The sequence below is a fragment of the Lepidochelys kempii genome, chromosome 11 (assembly GCF_965140285.1).
Source record: "Lepidochelys kempii isolate rLepKem1 chromosome 11, rLepKem1.hap1, whole genome shotgun sequence".
Taxonomy (NCBI): Eukaryota; Metazoa; Chordata; order Testudines; family Cheloniidae; genus Lepidochelys; species Lepidochelys kempii.
This window is the reverse complement of record NC_136390.1, coordinates 62,132,843-62,148,994: the sequence shown is the minus strand read 5'-3', so window position 1 is coordinate 62,148,994 and position 16,152 is coordinate 62,132,843. Positions and strand designations below refer to the sequence as shown.

Sequence of the window (16,152 nt, the reverse complement as noted above, 5' to 3'; positions counted from 1 at the left end):
GAGGGTGGTGAAACACTGGAATGCGTTACCTAGAGAGGTGGTGGAATCTCCTTCCTTAGAAGTTTTTAAGGTCAGGCTTGACAAAGCCCTGGCTGGGATGATTTAATTGGGGATTGGTCCTGCTTTGAGCAGGGGGTTGGACTAGATGACTTCCAACCCTGGTATTCTAGGATTCTATGATTACTTCATGGGCGTTACCCCAGGAGCCAACATTTGAAATGCAGGTATAGAGCCAATACGTATAACTTTAAATACAAAGGTTTCAGAGTAGCAGCTGTGTTAGTCTGTATTCGCAGAAAGAAAAGGAGTACTTGTGGCACCTTAGAGACTAACCAATTTATTTGAGCATAAGCTTTCGTGAGCTACATGCATCCGATGAAGTGAGCTGTAGCTCACGAAAGCTTATGTTCAAATAAATTGGTTAGTCTCTAAGGTGCCACTAGTACTCCTTTTCTTTTTACATACAAAAATGATACATGCATACAGATAGCATAATCATAACTAGCAAAGCATAATCTTTTCATAGACATCTTACTCTACACCTTTGTACAATATTTGCTGCAAATATATAACAGTGGTTGCAACAATGATCTACATGGTCATATTTTAATCAGATAAAATCACAGTAAGCTATGGCTCTGTCAACTATGATAGCTGTATGGTACTTTACTGGAGACGTCTAAGAAGAAAAAATGATAGGCTGGTTGCAAATAAATTTCCCAAACCTGCCAATTCTTCTGAAGAAAACTGCCCCCAAACCAAAAATTATGTGAATATGCACACATAGATTAAACCTGGTGAACAAATATCTTAGAACAGCAGAGGGTCTTGTGCTGGAATGACAAGGCCTGAGCTGTCATGTGCCAGCGAGTGTTGTCATGAACTGACTGTTAATTGGGTATTTGGAAATACTTTCTCGGATTTACCTACAAATAAGTGGTGGTACTAAAAAAGAGTATGGCCACAAGTAGACAAGTGGTTTCTTTCATGCTGAGAATGAGACTACTTTGCAAACGGTAGTCTCACTTCTTTTGCTCAGGAAGGGTTTCGTTTCATTCCTCCTTGTCCGCACTTGACTTGACTTACGGTCTGTTCTCTGAATCCAACATAAGTTTAGGGCTAAGAAATCTACTTAACCAGGAACTATTTGGGCTATGCCGTTCAATGTGGGGGGCAGCGAGCACTTCTGGCATTGGTTGGGTATTTTTTGTACACAAACAAACCTCTAAAAATCTATATATTGACATAGGGAATCCATTAAACTTCTCGGTGCAGGGACTGTCTATGTGTTTGTACGTGGCCAAACGTGAAGGGGTCCTGGGCTATGATTGGGGTCCCAAGGCCCTACCACAATATAAATAATAATAATTCTCTTCCCATAACTCCCATGCTCCTTTTTTGGGGAGATCGTACTCTGGATGGCATTCTACTTCTCTGTTGGGTTCTACCTTGCCTATTTGATAGGTCATGAATTCCCTGGTGAGCTACTGGAGCTCCCTGCTATGTCCTTTCAGCTTGTGGTTTGTTAGAATGGAGGTATAATCTAGCGTAACATAGCTTTGATGACGGAAAACTGCAGCTTCCACTGAACTACACCAGGGAGGGCAATGATACAAAGCCACTACCTGGGGTGGGGTAGGACAGGCACATGTAGGACACACAGGACAATAATAATAATTATACTCACCTCGCTCACAAGGGTGATGTGAGACTTAATGGGTGGGACCCAGTGCATGAGTCCTTAGACTTTCAATGAGACTTGTGATCCTAAGTCAGCTGGTGTTTTTTTGAAAAGCCCACCCAATATCTACTCAGCACCCTGAGATCTTTGGACAGAAGGCTGAAAATAAGCATAGTGTGCTATATGCTTTGCTGCTTAGTACATTTCTTGTGATTATCTATTTAAGAGCTTGCTCCAGATGCTTGTCTGAGCTCCCTTCTCAAAGCTCTGCTTTTGTTTGTGAGCACTTCTAATCACATAGGGTTGCCATTCAGCATGCCAAAAGGAGCCAGGGTAAGAGGAATTTGCTCTTTGACCTGCAGGTCTCCCCTCTGCTGAGACACACTTGGTTTTTGTTTTCTATTAGATGAAAATTGAGAAAAACTGAAGGAGGTAAAAATGAATTTGTCCCCATCTCTCTCTTGATGTTTTGTGCACAGGTCAAAATTCAAAACTCACCACTTTTACCACTTCAGCATTTTAACCATTCACACAGCTCTAGTGACTGGACATTTTGAAAAACAGCCATTTGACTTGATACATTTTTCTTTTCTAGTCAAAGTGGAAGAAAGGGTGTTATACAGGGAGATGGCCTGGATGGTCTAACAGGTCTTTTCCACCCCTGAATTCAATGATACCCTCATTACTATGTCTTTCAAGACCTTCATCCAGCTCTGTTTAATTTTTAAATCAAAAGGCAAACATTTAAATTTAAAAATTCTAACTGTGTCCCTAGTTCAAAAGAATATTTCTGATGTTTTCCTTACATACAGAAAAAGGGATGTATTTTGGTTTCCTGGTTTTGCAATGAAAGTTGAAACAGTGATTTTGCGTTATTATAACACTCATCATTTCTCCCTCTAATTTGGATGGTTTTTAATAAAGCTCCATTGATTTCACTGAAAGAAATCCCTCCTGGCAAAAGCAGAACACACACGCTGATTGCTAAATATGCGGCAATTATCATATTCAGCAGCACACTTTAATATCTTATTTATAGATGTATCTATCTATAATTTGCTTTAATTAAGTTGCATTGATTTTAATGACAGAAGCAGTCCTCAAAGAAGGGGTGAATGTTATATGATCCTATCAATACGGCTCTGCCATTGTTTGGACATAGGATAGCACCTTCAACACTTCTCCGTTGTATACTCTTTTCTTTTTCAAGTGGCTGTGATGACAAACCCAAATGACGTTCAATGGAAGACCTCAGAATTGCCTCGGAATTGTTTGACTGAGATCACTTTGACTTCCCTAGTATGTGCTAAACCTACATACAGGATCGATATGGAGAATGAAAAAGGAATCAATGTTTTCCATGTGCTCATGGAACCACACTATGGTTTCTGAAGAATTTCTTGCATTTGTTTCTATTTTAGATTAAATTTGGGGGGTGTAATTTTATATTTGTGTCTTAAATTATTATATGATGCCCTGAATATCTTATGTTGCGTGGGGAGGCAACTAATTCTTACCCTTAGCATCTCCTTGAGAGCTCAGAATAATGAGCAAATATTTTAGGGACCTGATCCAACAAATGGCCGCGTGTGCGCTGACCTCTGTGTCTGCACAGAGCCCCAGGTGCAGGGTCAAGGCCTCACTTATTTTTAAATTAATGCTCTGTGGATTCATGCTTATAAGGTGCTGAACATTCTGGACCTGATCCAGCAAAGTACTTAAGCACATGCTTAACTTTAAGCACATTTGTAGTCCCATTGATTTCAAGGGGACTACTCACATTCTTAAAGAATTAGGTGTGTGTTTACATGCCGAATCCAGGCCAGAGTACTTAGCACTTTGCAGGATCAAAGACTACGAGCGCCTACTAAAAGCACAGTAATACCTTCTTTGCCTATTATTTTTTGACAATGTTTGTCATAATTTTAATAGCATCAAATTCCCCTTGGCATAATCCTGAGAACTGAGATACACCTGCAGCTCTCCTCAGGCTCACTTCCTTTTTTCAGTGAAAATATATAATTAAAGCAGGAACCATAGATGTTTTCGCACACACTTAACCACCGTTCTAACAGTGGAGAACCCTGTGTCCCTATGTCCAAATTAATCCACAGGGGCTATGCGGATTACCCCTGTTGATGATCTGTCTCAGACATTTTTAGGACAGCCAGTAATATACTGGAATGTCTTTAAAACATTACCTCTCATGATCTTAATCTATCACCCACTCTTAGCGTGCATACATTTTTCACACAGAGTGAAAAATAAGCGCTAGTTTTCTAAATCACTGCATTTCAGAATACATCAACATTAAGTTTGTGAGCATGATCCATGGTAAAGAATTATCCATGTTAAAACGCAAGGGCATGATCTCAAAGGAAGAACTTCAAGGCAGCAACGCTAGCGCATTTTCAGTTTCTGGTCATCGTTTTTCATTCACTGATTACCGCTATAAGCGTTGATTAATAGTTGTGTTCATGCTGCTAGAATGCATTTCCCTTGGGTGAAGAAAACATTCTTGTATAAAGAAGAAAAGATAATAATCACACCATCCTTCCTCTTTCCCACAAAAAAAAAAATGCACAGAGACAGGCACATCAGAGTTACTGATGATCTTGGTTTCCCTGGTTAGTGGTTTCGAACAGTTTTGCTTAAAAGATCAGCCAAAGTAGTCAGAATATTAATTTGACAATCAGCTTGCTAGACAATTAAGTGTTTCTTAATCTCATGAGCCTTCTTCTTTTGTAAAAACAAACAAACAAAAAGAGATAGAAACAAAAGGGCTTAGATAGTAGTGTTGCTGATATACTATAATTTTGTTTGTCACTATCCCTCTTCCTTATCCCAAAACCATCAATGACAACTGTGCATCAAACTTGAAACTAGTAGGGCTGATTAACTTAGTATTTGTTTTTTCTCCTCAATAAGGCCCTAGCTCTTACTCATTGAGGTGAACTTGTGATTTAGATACAGAGAAAAATTCTTTATAAAGACAATAGACTGAGGGACTACAAATGCAGAGTGAACTTTAAAAGGGAAACAGGCTGATCCTATACGGTGGTTGTGTTTAAAAACATGGCAACTGCCGTAGCTAACTAGAAAACCTGATCTCATCATTTGCCATATCCCCTATAACTAAGTACAGAGAATTCAGCAAAAGGGGAGATGAAGTTATCTAAGGCAAAACTAAAAAAGGTTTTGAGCGTAGCCACTCTGAGTGGATATTCTGTTTTCCAAACCTCTGCTCAACGATCACCTGGTCCCAGATCCTTAAGAGCTATCAGTTTCCTCTGCCCATGCTAAATTAGATCATTTCCTGGCCCGTGACTTTCTCCCTGGGTGGCTTTTCTTTCCATTAATCCTATAATGTGTTTTTGATAATTCCACCTCTTAATTGTCTTTAATGAACACCAGATTGGTGGCATCCTCACTCACAATACTTACTACTCACGGTTAAAACAGAGAAGCAGAGACCCTTCAACTAGTAACAGAAGAACTTTAACCCTTCCCTCCCCACCCCCAACCTCAGTAGAGAGGCGGATATCATATTCACATTGTTTCATCCCAAACCTCTGAGAAGGAGCAGCGATTTAACTTATGATTAACTTTTTTGTAGGGAGGATTGGGGGGAAGCAGCACAGGCCATCTCCCTTTTAAGTATGTTACAAAATGCTGTGAGCCAGTTCTTCCCATCTTTTCAAAAATCTACCTTAAATCCAACTCTTTGTGTTAGCCTAGGATTGAGTGGAAGCCCCTTTTGGCTCCTCCCCAGTCTCGCATTCTTTGCTTTTCCCCTCACTGTAATTAGTTTACAAGACTACTTATCCACATGATTACCGCTTTTAAATTACAGTCTTCTTTTCTTTTACTCCAGTTCATCATCTTACATCATTTTGACTGGCTATCTGTGTACCCAGTTCTATCAGGCATTTTCTCATTATGTTATCTCTTCATATAAAGCATTTTGAAATACAGTACTTTATATGAGACACACTGTATGGAGTAAATTGAATTGAATTTTTTTTTCTCAAAGTCAGGGGCTTGCAGCATCTTTCTTCAGCTAAGTCAGCAGAGTTCTCAGCACCCAATACCCGTATGCAACGGCTACTCTTTGCAGCACATGCTTTATGAGGGAAAATGGTACTGTAATGTCAGAACCTGGGGAGCAAACAGGAGAGCATCTCAAGATTTATATTCATTATGGTGATGGCAGGCTAAAGTCTCCAGTCCAGCTTTTGTAGTATTTAACGATCAGAATCTGACTCTGATATACTGCCATATCTGCCTGCGTCTGGTGTTGATGCTGGATGCGGGGGAGGTTTATGTGTGTTGGAGAGGGAGGGAAATAGCAGGGCATGGAACGAAATTGCAGAGCAAGTGGTGGAAATAGACAGCGAAAAGCTTCCTACAGTTAGGCAGACTCACAGGGGAGAGAAAGCCTTTCATTGTCTATAAAATCTTGCCTTGCTGGAGGTCCTCAAGAGTAGAAGGCGTAGCCTAGAGGCAGTAAATCTCTCACTTGCATTATTACATTCTAAACACTTAGCTACTACACCAACCAGTGCACTACCTCAGGGAAGAAAAAGGAGGTAGAGGGGGAAAAACAGAACAAAGAAAAAAAGCAAGCAAGCTAGCAGATAAAAGTGGAAAACAAACCCCCTCCACAATCCCGCCCCCCAAACAGCTCATGTTAAAGAAAACAGCAAACAGTTATCATCAAGTTGTTAAAATTTAACCCCAATTCCTTCTATTGTGATTTAACAGCACACTGGAACAACCTTCTTAGAATTTCAATGGTTAGTCTGCATCACCGGGTATTAAATCCACCTTAATCCTGTTAAACACCGATATGACTAAAGAGTCTCTCTCTCTTGCAATGGCATTATGACAAAAGCTCTCCACACTGCCAGTTCAATCTGTCTAAAAAAAAAAATCCCTGGATTAATACTGAGCAAACTGCATCAGCATGAGCAGGTTTCAAGAGCAGTTGCTTTCCATATGCTCTGGCATCAGGTTCTTTTGGATCCTGTGGTACCAGTCTGCAAATGCTACAGACATTGTTTCTCATGCTTGCAACTGCTGTTGGGTGGCGACCTTCCTTGCGTGCTGATACCAGTTGAGCAGTTGGTATAGTTTCTCTGTGATCTGGTACTGTCTGTTGTTTGCTGGTACCAGATGGATACCAGATGGGGTATTGTGGGCAATGCCTTCCCTGTGTTCCAGTCCCAAAATCACTGCCGAGAGGGTCAGTCTTGTCAGTTAGTGGACTCCTAAATGCCACTTCAAAGCAGAACTCTGAAAAATCTCAACATCTGTTCCTTACTCCTAATGACCTTAAAAAAATGTTATAGTCATACTTCCCTTTACCCAAGCAGTTACAATACATCTGCAGGAAAATACAACCTTCCAGCAGCTTGCAGACATCAAACTCGCTCCTGGCTAATGGCAGCTCCAGAAGCTACCACCTCAAGTGCTACGGTGAGGACTGAATGTGAAGTATAATCAACATATTCTTTTCCTGTGACAGTGCCACAACACAGAAGTTCAGAGATACAGCAGGGCAGCTTTCAAACAGTATTTTTAGTGGCAAAATGGAACAACAAGAAAACAACAACTTTTAAGTGCCTCTGAACAGTATCAGGGATACCTTAATACTGAGCACAAAGCACGGAGAGAGAAGAAAAAAAGAGAGAAAGCAGTGGAGGAGATCTGTTATAAGTATTAATTTTTGATTTGGGTCTTTCAAGATGTTGACCTGATTATCAAACTGGAGACAGAAGTAAAAAGGTCAGCTAGTGGTTCTGAATGCTGCATACCACAGTTACTTCCAATGCCATTTTGTAAGATTTTTTTCTAAGTTTACTTAAGAAAACACAGGCGCGCTTAGTTAAATTATCTATACACTCAGCACTAGAATGATGTCTGATGGAAAATATAGCATATCAGAAAATATAGAAAATCAGCACATCAAAGCATATTCCCCACCCCCCAATTTGCTTCATAGAGAAGTTATGATAAACAGGTTATGTGTTCCCTAAGGTTACCATGGAAACTCTTTCTTTTCAGGCCATCATTTACAAAGGTAAAATTTGCATTAAAATATGATGGAATTTGATTTTTTTTTTTGTTAGACTCAAGTGGGGTCATGCTCCCATACAGTATAGCTATTATTTCAAACTTGGGAACATATGTTGAAGGGAGAGATCTATTAATCCCTGCAAGCACCTGGGTGACCAATTACAGTTTAATTGCTAACTTGACAGGTATCTCCCTGGCAAATTAACGGAAAATACTTTGAAAATTAGCTTCTAATGCAAATAGAAATGTTAATATGGAGCTGCTAGTTGGTAGCCACCAAAAAGTACTTTATTAATTCCTGTGAAATCATTCCTCAGGAAAGGCGGAATTTAGATTGTCAAAATTTCTGTTTTGCTGACAGCAGGACAGAGACGTAGGGCACGGTCATGTACTTTGGATGATACATGTGTACGACTTTTTTTGGAAAATATGTTGTAAAATTACTGTGCATTAGTCTCTAAGGTGCCACAAGTCCTCCTTTTCTTTTTGCGAATACAGACTAACACGGCTGTTACTCTGAAACCTGTGCATTAAATGTAATTCAAGTAGAGGTATCCACATTGAATAGAAGCAATAGTGTCTGCAGGGGTCAGGCTCTGCTTAGCTTGTTTTGAATGACCTTGGGTGACATGGGACTTCTGACATTGACTTCACTGGGGTCAAGATTTCATCCTGATCTTCATCCGCTGCTGCTGTGATTTGTTCCTGGGAATAGCTTAATGTGTAAAACTTACTCACTCTGTTCTCAGATACCAAAGGCCTCCATGTCCCAAAGTAACTACGCTCACATTGATTACAGATACTTTCAATAACTTACAAGGGGGCACATCTAATAGCCTGCTGAATATATGATTATATTGTTCACAATAATACGATGTATAATAATTATGACAATCACTACTTTTGGCACAGCAAATATAATGCTGAAACGTTTAAGAGTAGAACAACATTCTCATGATCAAAACTGAACTAAACAGAATGTCAGCAGAAATCCTGGAATATCCTCTCTTTTACACAGTCACACACACAACTAGCAGATACTGGTGGTATTAATACAGAATTTAATATGCTATTGGTAACACATTTGTGGTGACCTAGCACTTCAGGGTTAACAGATTCTACACCACGATCACCTGGGCCTTAATGGAGGAGGTTATAGAACCCATAACCTTCTGCCCCAAAAAGCATTCAATCCTCTACCACTTGAGTTAAAGGAGAATTTCATTAGCTATTGCCAGTGTGGGACATAGAACATGAAATTCAGCAGCAATGTAGTGGCTGTGACACATATACACATTAGTTAGACCATTATTTACATCACAACAATAGAAAAAGGTAACAAAACATAAACTGCGGCATTTGCCACACTAATTGCCCAATAAATAAATGGCTGATCAGCAAGTACCATAAACACACAAAAACCAGCTTAACATCAAAGTTGATCCCTCAGATCAGGTTACTTTGAACAAGTGTCTGTTATCATGACTCAGACAGAGTCCTTCTTTGTACTGGTAAATTCCTAAGCACAGAGACTTTACAAAAAAAAATCCAATTTACTAAAGTATACATGCACATAAAAAAAAAGATTTTAAAATTAGAAATGCAAACACAAAAAGAATTAACTAAGACTCTTTGCAGAACTCCTTAACGCAGCACATTCACTAGATGAGGGAATGATTTTTAATTAGATGTTTGCAGTGTTGTGGTTGTTATGCTGGACTCAGGCTAGGAGAGACAAAGTGGGTCAGGTAATACCTTTTATTGGACTAACTTCTGCTGGTGAAAGAGACAAACTTTTCAGCTTCACAGAGCTCTGTGGAGCTTGAAAGTTTGTCCCTTTCATCAACAGAAGCTGGTCCAATAAAAGATCTTACTTCACCCACCTTCTCACTCTTTTCATTACATCACATTTTTAGCATTAAGGGGTCAGTGCTCCTTTTTCCAAGCTCCCATTGACAACTAGAGTTGGTCACAAACATGTGGACTGAAAATTGAAAAAGAGAATAGGTCTTGGACAAAAGAACCAAAGTCATGAAATGCATCAGCCTGACCTGGTAAATGGAGTTTTCTTCTCCAATTTTTTGTACTGTATTTCAATGCTGTCTTGTTATTAGATTAGCATCTGCACTTCAGACCTTACACTAGGAACTAATAAAGTTATCCACCCAATCTCTCGGTGTCTGAGTCACTGACTTTATTTTTCATTCTAAATAATTATAACAATGTCGCCTGTTTGTTGAGAAAAATCAAGCCTCTATATATTCATAGATAATTGCTTTTACACAACATCCAGCGATACATTCTAATTACTTTTCACATCTTTGCTGTGAAGAAATCTTGAACTGTCTAGTGTTCTCAACTGCCTGACAACAACATACCCACGCTACTTTCAAAGCTCAGTGCTACTGGACTTGTGGCCATGATGTAATTTAACAAGCAGTTCTGCTAATGCATTTTGCAGTGAGCATTTCCTTCAGAGAAACTTTAAGGAAATACATCTTATAGCTTACACTGTAACATAACCCCCCCCCCCAAATCCCAAACCACACCACAAAAAACAAAACAAAAAAACCCCACAACCTCCCAACTATATAGATATATCATAAAAAGGTCAGTCCAAAAAATTAATGTTTTGAAAATATATTTTAAAATATCTTCAGTAGTCACATATTTAACTATAGCTATGTTATTTTACAAATGAGAGAGCTGTACTTTGGCACACTCTCAATGAAACTGTTGCTTTGCATGACCCATCTCATTTTTGGCCTCTGCTTTATTCCATGAGCTAGGCATAAACCACTGTGGGCTGCTGCACTTAAGTTATTCTGAAAACTGCCTTCAATTACCTTAAATGGACAAAGTTTTGAAAGTCCTTACTCAAAACGCCTATTGATTTCAGGAAGTTTTCCTACGTAAGGACTGCAGGGATATGGAACAACATTTACCCTCTCATTCAAAGTAGCTAGGTAATTTTCTGGACCTTCTGTAAGATATTTTAGGGAACTTGACAGATCAGTATCACATAAAAATGAAGACATACAATATAGAGAGATTTGTATACAACACTGCAAGAGTTAGAAGCCAAAAATGTCAATTTATTTTTAAAATATAATAGATATTTAATATTAAAAGTGAAACCTTTTGCAACTCCCGACCATATGGGGATCTGACTGAGCCTTGATTTAGGTCTTTCAGACCCCAACCCAACAAAGTACCTGCACAGTCCCACTGATTTCAGGTGCTTAAAGTTAAGTGCTCTGCTGACCAAGTCCCCATTCCAGAAGTAAGAAAAAGTCCCTTAATAGTGGCCTGAGGAAGAGGGAGATCAGTTTTAAAAGGAAGTCTACTTTTTGTCCCCACTGTAGTCAGAGTTGTGAGCAGCTATATTTGATCCTATGGTATATGGGGCATTGACTTGCTGGAGGTCAGGAATTGAGCTGTCATCCAGGAATACATTTCTGCAAGGGAAAGGGAAGGTTCAAAGAGAGAAATACTAGCTCTGACAACTTCTCATGAATGCTCAGTGTTAAAACCCTAATCCTCGTTCACTTTCCCTATGATTCACGCTCTCTCACATATGAGGCCAGCCTGAGAGCTGGCATATTTATGAGTGTGTGCACACACGTTCATGTGTGGAGTGATTCTTAGAAAAGCCAGCAGGTGGCTAGAAAATTGGAAAAACTGGACTAGAGATGGTTTGCCAAAATAAAGGAAATAATTCTCAAAGAGCCAGCTACCTTACCACTCAGGTAAACCACATTGCCCCACTAGCAAATACAAACCCACAAATAAATACACGTAGGTTCAAGCTTTTAAAGGGCCTTTTTTGTATGCAGAAAACTATGCACCAAATTACATGCAAATGCCTGTTTGAGCACACAACTGGCAGTAATTGCTCACACATCCCATGGCATAATCACTTATTCAGTAACTCCACTGATCATCTAAATCACCAATTAGATGTTTGTTTCTGATGTCCCTTAAACATTTCAGCTAAGTGGGTTAGTTTGTACTTAAAAATTATAAAATAAAACCTCTGGGTTTCTTTATAATACATCAACACATGCGGCAGCAGCTGTCATGTTTTTTGTGATACTGTGCTCAAATTCTCAGTTTGAGAGAGACGAGATGATCATTCACTAACTGCAAGAGACGTGACCACTGCAGCATGTGTTAATATATAAAGTTCTCCTGAGTGTGCTGGGAGCTCTTTAAAGATGACTTCATCCATATATACGAGAGGCACTGCTGATGTATCAAAGTAATAGTCTTTTACAGCAGTAAGCAGAGGAAAGAAACAGGATATTATTTGCTTCTATTTAAATCATTTACTTGGCGACGTAACAGAGAAGCTTTAATATTTGCTCCCCTCAGACGCCAACTTCTACATTTAAATACTGTGAAAAGCAACATCTTGATTTTCAGAATAAGCGACACTACATATTATTGGAACTCAACATAATTTTTAAGGCATGTCGGCTACCCAGTGGAGTTGATTAAGATGCTATGTAAAAGTATTGCTTCCCTTGGTAAAGAGAACTTTGACAACGTTAGCTCAGAGACATCAGTATTTCAGATTCAGCTCTGGTTTAGATATTTTATGCCTAATTCAACCTTGGCATAACTAGGAGTGACTCCAAAGAAGTTTATGGAATCACTCATGCTTACCACTAATAACGGGTAGATTTGGGTCTCTTTGTGTGTCCTTTCAGGGGAACAGTTTATTTTTCACATGAGGTTTGGTTAAGATTTCACCACAACAATCCTCCCGCGTCCCCAAAAAATCAGAATCTCATTGCTTAGTCAGAGCAGATGACATTGTTTCAGAATTATCCCAATCCAAACTCTTCACAGGTCCGACAGAATAGAAGCATTGGCCAAAGGAGAGTTCTTGATTGGTAAAAACACATTTTAATAGGAGGTTTTAATCTTCATTAGTCATATGATGCTTTCGTAACAGCACAAATGTTTCTGAATGTTAGTTTTCAAAGTTGCTCTAGTCTAAATGAGTTTTCTTTTCCCTAAAAAGAATTAAATGTATTCAACTGAGTAGTAGTCAGCAACCTTTCAGAAAATCTGGAATTCATAGGAGATCTCCTATGGTTTCCCATAGTACATAAAATTGTCATTTCTCCCATTGCACTAGAAGACAAGAATGTTATTATTCTAGAAGCTGGAATTTTGGTTTTTAACCATGATCCAACACAAACGTTTGTGGTTTTTGGGAACCTAACCTGCTCTAAACTCAACATCCTGAAGCTGGAATTAATTGCTCATTAAAACACAAAGAGCTCCCTTTTCATTCCAAAGTAAGTATAGAACCTTTTGACACATTATGGAAAAATAATGCAGTTCTCAACCTTCCTTCTCTGTTTGGTTTTTAGGTTTGGACCTTTGCCAGATGCACAATAAACTGCTTGGCCTTTAACACAAAAGGGTATGATTCTTCTTTTTGTTACCTTAATTGGGAACTGACAAAACTCACTACATTACAAATTTGCTTCAATCAAAACCTGTTGACAGATAATATATTAAGGCCTAGTGCACAGATCTGAGTGGAGATCAGATAGCTGAAGAAAGGATTTTTTTCCTTTCATTTTTGTCAACGTACAAATCTAATTTGCAAATGAGGAATAAAAAATTGTAAGATCTGCTGTATATAAGGTATCGTATAGGATATTGTCAGGCTGCTGCAGTTACCTACAGATGAAGAACCACGCTCAATTTGTAATGAATTATACGCAGTCCCTGGAAGAACATGAACAAAATAAGGCTGCAGGAAGAATTTAATGTCACAGTGAAGACAGGACTGAGGTTTTAAATAACAGGATTGGTATGAAATCTGTGAAACAATCCAAGTAAATCCACAAATAGGTTTTTTATTCTGAGTTTTTTAAACTCTCTCTCTCTCTCTCTCTCCCCCCCCCACACACTTCATTGCTTTGATTGAACATTCATTTCCCCCTCTCACATTTTTGTTTTTGTTTTCTTGTTTCAGTGAAGCAATGGGAAGGACAGCACCCATAAAACCTGCCTGCTGTAACTCCCTCCAATTCCTAAAGTGACTGTCATAAGTTCCTATGGCCCATCTCTATCAAAGTTTTCTTAGGATTTGATCAATAGCTCACTTTAAGTTAATGGGACTCTCTAATGGGCTTTGATCAGGCTCTTAAAGCAATATTTTCATGAAAACGTGCATTATTTAACTGGTGGGCTATTAAGACTTATACATACGTGCATGCACGCACTCACTGACAGGAGAGCCAGTACATTCCAATTGTACATCCACACTGTTTCCAGTGGATTTCAGTTCTTTCAATGAAAATAAAACAGCCTCCATTTTTTTCTTGGAAAATATTTATACTTTATAGTCAACATCTCTCTTTCTTTAACTGGGCCTAGAGAAGCAAAGATGTTTCACTTTAAGCCATCTACCCCTTGTGAATCTGGCTTATCATTTTCCCCCAGAATTATGAAGCTGGAGAGAGAGAGAGACACTAAAGAGTGCAAAACCAAACAACAACCCCAAAAAACAGAGTAACTGGAAATAATTTTGAAGTTTTATGCTAGATAGAACAAACCGTGCCATCCAAATGTATCTCTTAGACATACTAAACTGAATTATTCAGCTGTTCCTTAGAAAAAGAAAAACCAGTCTGAGAAAGAGGGAGAGCAGAAAAAAGAGCGAGGGAGCGACAGAGCAAAAATATATACAACAACAAATGAGAAGAACAGAGGAGAATTGAAAAAAACCTGGAGGTTGGGGGAGGAATGAAGAGAGACTAGCAAGCTTATTTAAAATGAATTTTTGACCTTATTTTTAAAACATTTATGGATCCCAATTGCCTGTCATGAGATTATGTTCCCTTACAATGCTGGCTTTTCAGCTGGCTCTGCACTTTAACTTGATTTATCCCATTTTTTAAAAAGTAGATTGTTAGAAATACCCTTTCCACCAGAAATTCTGTCCCATTATAGTGTCAGCTAAAGGCCACTTGTCAATGTCAGCTTTATAAGATAGAAATGTGTGGCGTGAGCTCTCAGACTTATTTTTTGGAGAACAAGCCCTGACGTCCATCTCTGAACCTCCTGCTTGGCTGTGGATAGTGTCTTCTTAAATTATCTTATGTTATTTTTCAATTTATCTGAATGTTTCATTAGATGGTGTACAGTGATTACAGCAGCTGCTGTACATTAGCAAGACATCTTAAAGGAAAGCTAGCTTAGGTATCATGCTGACTGACAAAAGCATAGTATTAAACTTATCTAGTATTAAAAATACATCAGGAGGCCTCTCCTCTTCTCCAGCTGTGAGAAGAAAAGCCCATAAAACCCATAACAGCAGGATTTCCTCCTGCTCAGCTGCTTGCTACCTCTTTAGGGGAGAGATCTGACAAAGTGGAGACTAAAGTAAGTTTTTATTTATTTAAAGTGATGGAATTAGTCATCAGATTTCCTCAACCTCTGTTCACCAGTAAAGAGACAATCAGTTGTTGCTCAATCTGTGTTACCATAATGCTGCCAGGGGTCAGTGTTAAAACCAGCAGTGTAAGGGCCCTAAATCAGAGGGCTGCTCTTGAACTACCAACAAGTGTGAGGAGAAATGGCCACCATTTTTCCTGGACCAGAATATGGTGCAATACCAAACTGGGGATGGAGAGATTGTAGCAGGCAGGAGATTTCGCTCTCGTATCCTCCCAGTTGTTGGTACCTTTTAGAGAAGGTCAGGCACTCAAGGCCTTTGAAACTTTACAAGCGACTTCAACTGGTGGAACTATTTAGGTATTGCAACAAACTTCAGCCATGAAGGTAAAGTTAGAGTTTAGAGCAGACACTATATAGCAGGTCTTCCTCGCAACAAAAACAGTTAAAAATTCATGACTTAGAGAGAGGAACAGAAACTATCTTGATGCCTCTAATATTAATCAATCTAAGACCGAGAGCTTTAAAGCTCTCTCGGGTGCTTTGATTAAGGACATCTTGCCTCACAGGAAAAACGAAGCTTTGGAAAATCGGTAATCTTTGGGCATTACATTTAATAGAAAAGGCTTAAAAGGGATTACCTACAAGGGACCTTCGTGAATCTTTGGAAATTATATTGAACCATAAATCTGAACCTCTTCCGAGGGGTAATAAAGCCTTATCAGTTTCAGATAAGAAGTGGAAATCCTCAGTCTGCTTTAGGCGCATCATTGGCCAGGTCTGGAGTATCTGCCAAGACGCTGATTATTTCTTTAGCCTCTGTCTTGGATAGATAGATATATTTTATTTAGATTATAAATTTGTAAAAAGATTTTTTTAAAACCAAGAATGGAAATTTAACAGATTCCCAAATTTGGTTCACAACCTTCAAGCCCACAGAATAAAGTTCATTGCTCTAAGGGATCTTGCTG

The 16,152-nt window shown here is 38.9% G+C and overlaps 1 protein-coding gene across 7 annotated transcripts in view; it reads right to left on the bottom strand.

Annotated features, from left to right (window-relative positions):
* Positions 1-16,152, bottom strand: part of PARD3B (par-3 family cell polarity regulator beta) — a 602,509-nt gene that overhangs the window by 54,631 nt on the left and 531,726 nt on the right. Inside the window, exon 22 of one of the 7 annotated variants that reach the window (XM_073306527.2) lies at positions 10,369-11,217. The exons of 5 other annotated variants lie outside the window; for them this stretch is intronic. In XM_073306527.2, coding sequence (XP_073162628.1) covers positions 11,200-11,217 — 18 coding nt within the window. In that variant the 3' untranslated portion in view covers positions 10,369-11,199. Of the gene's footprint in view, positions 1-10,368; positions 11,218-12,452; positions 16,005-16,152 lie in introns of those variants that run through there. One more of the 7 variants, XM_073306521.2, reaches the window with a different exon arrangement.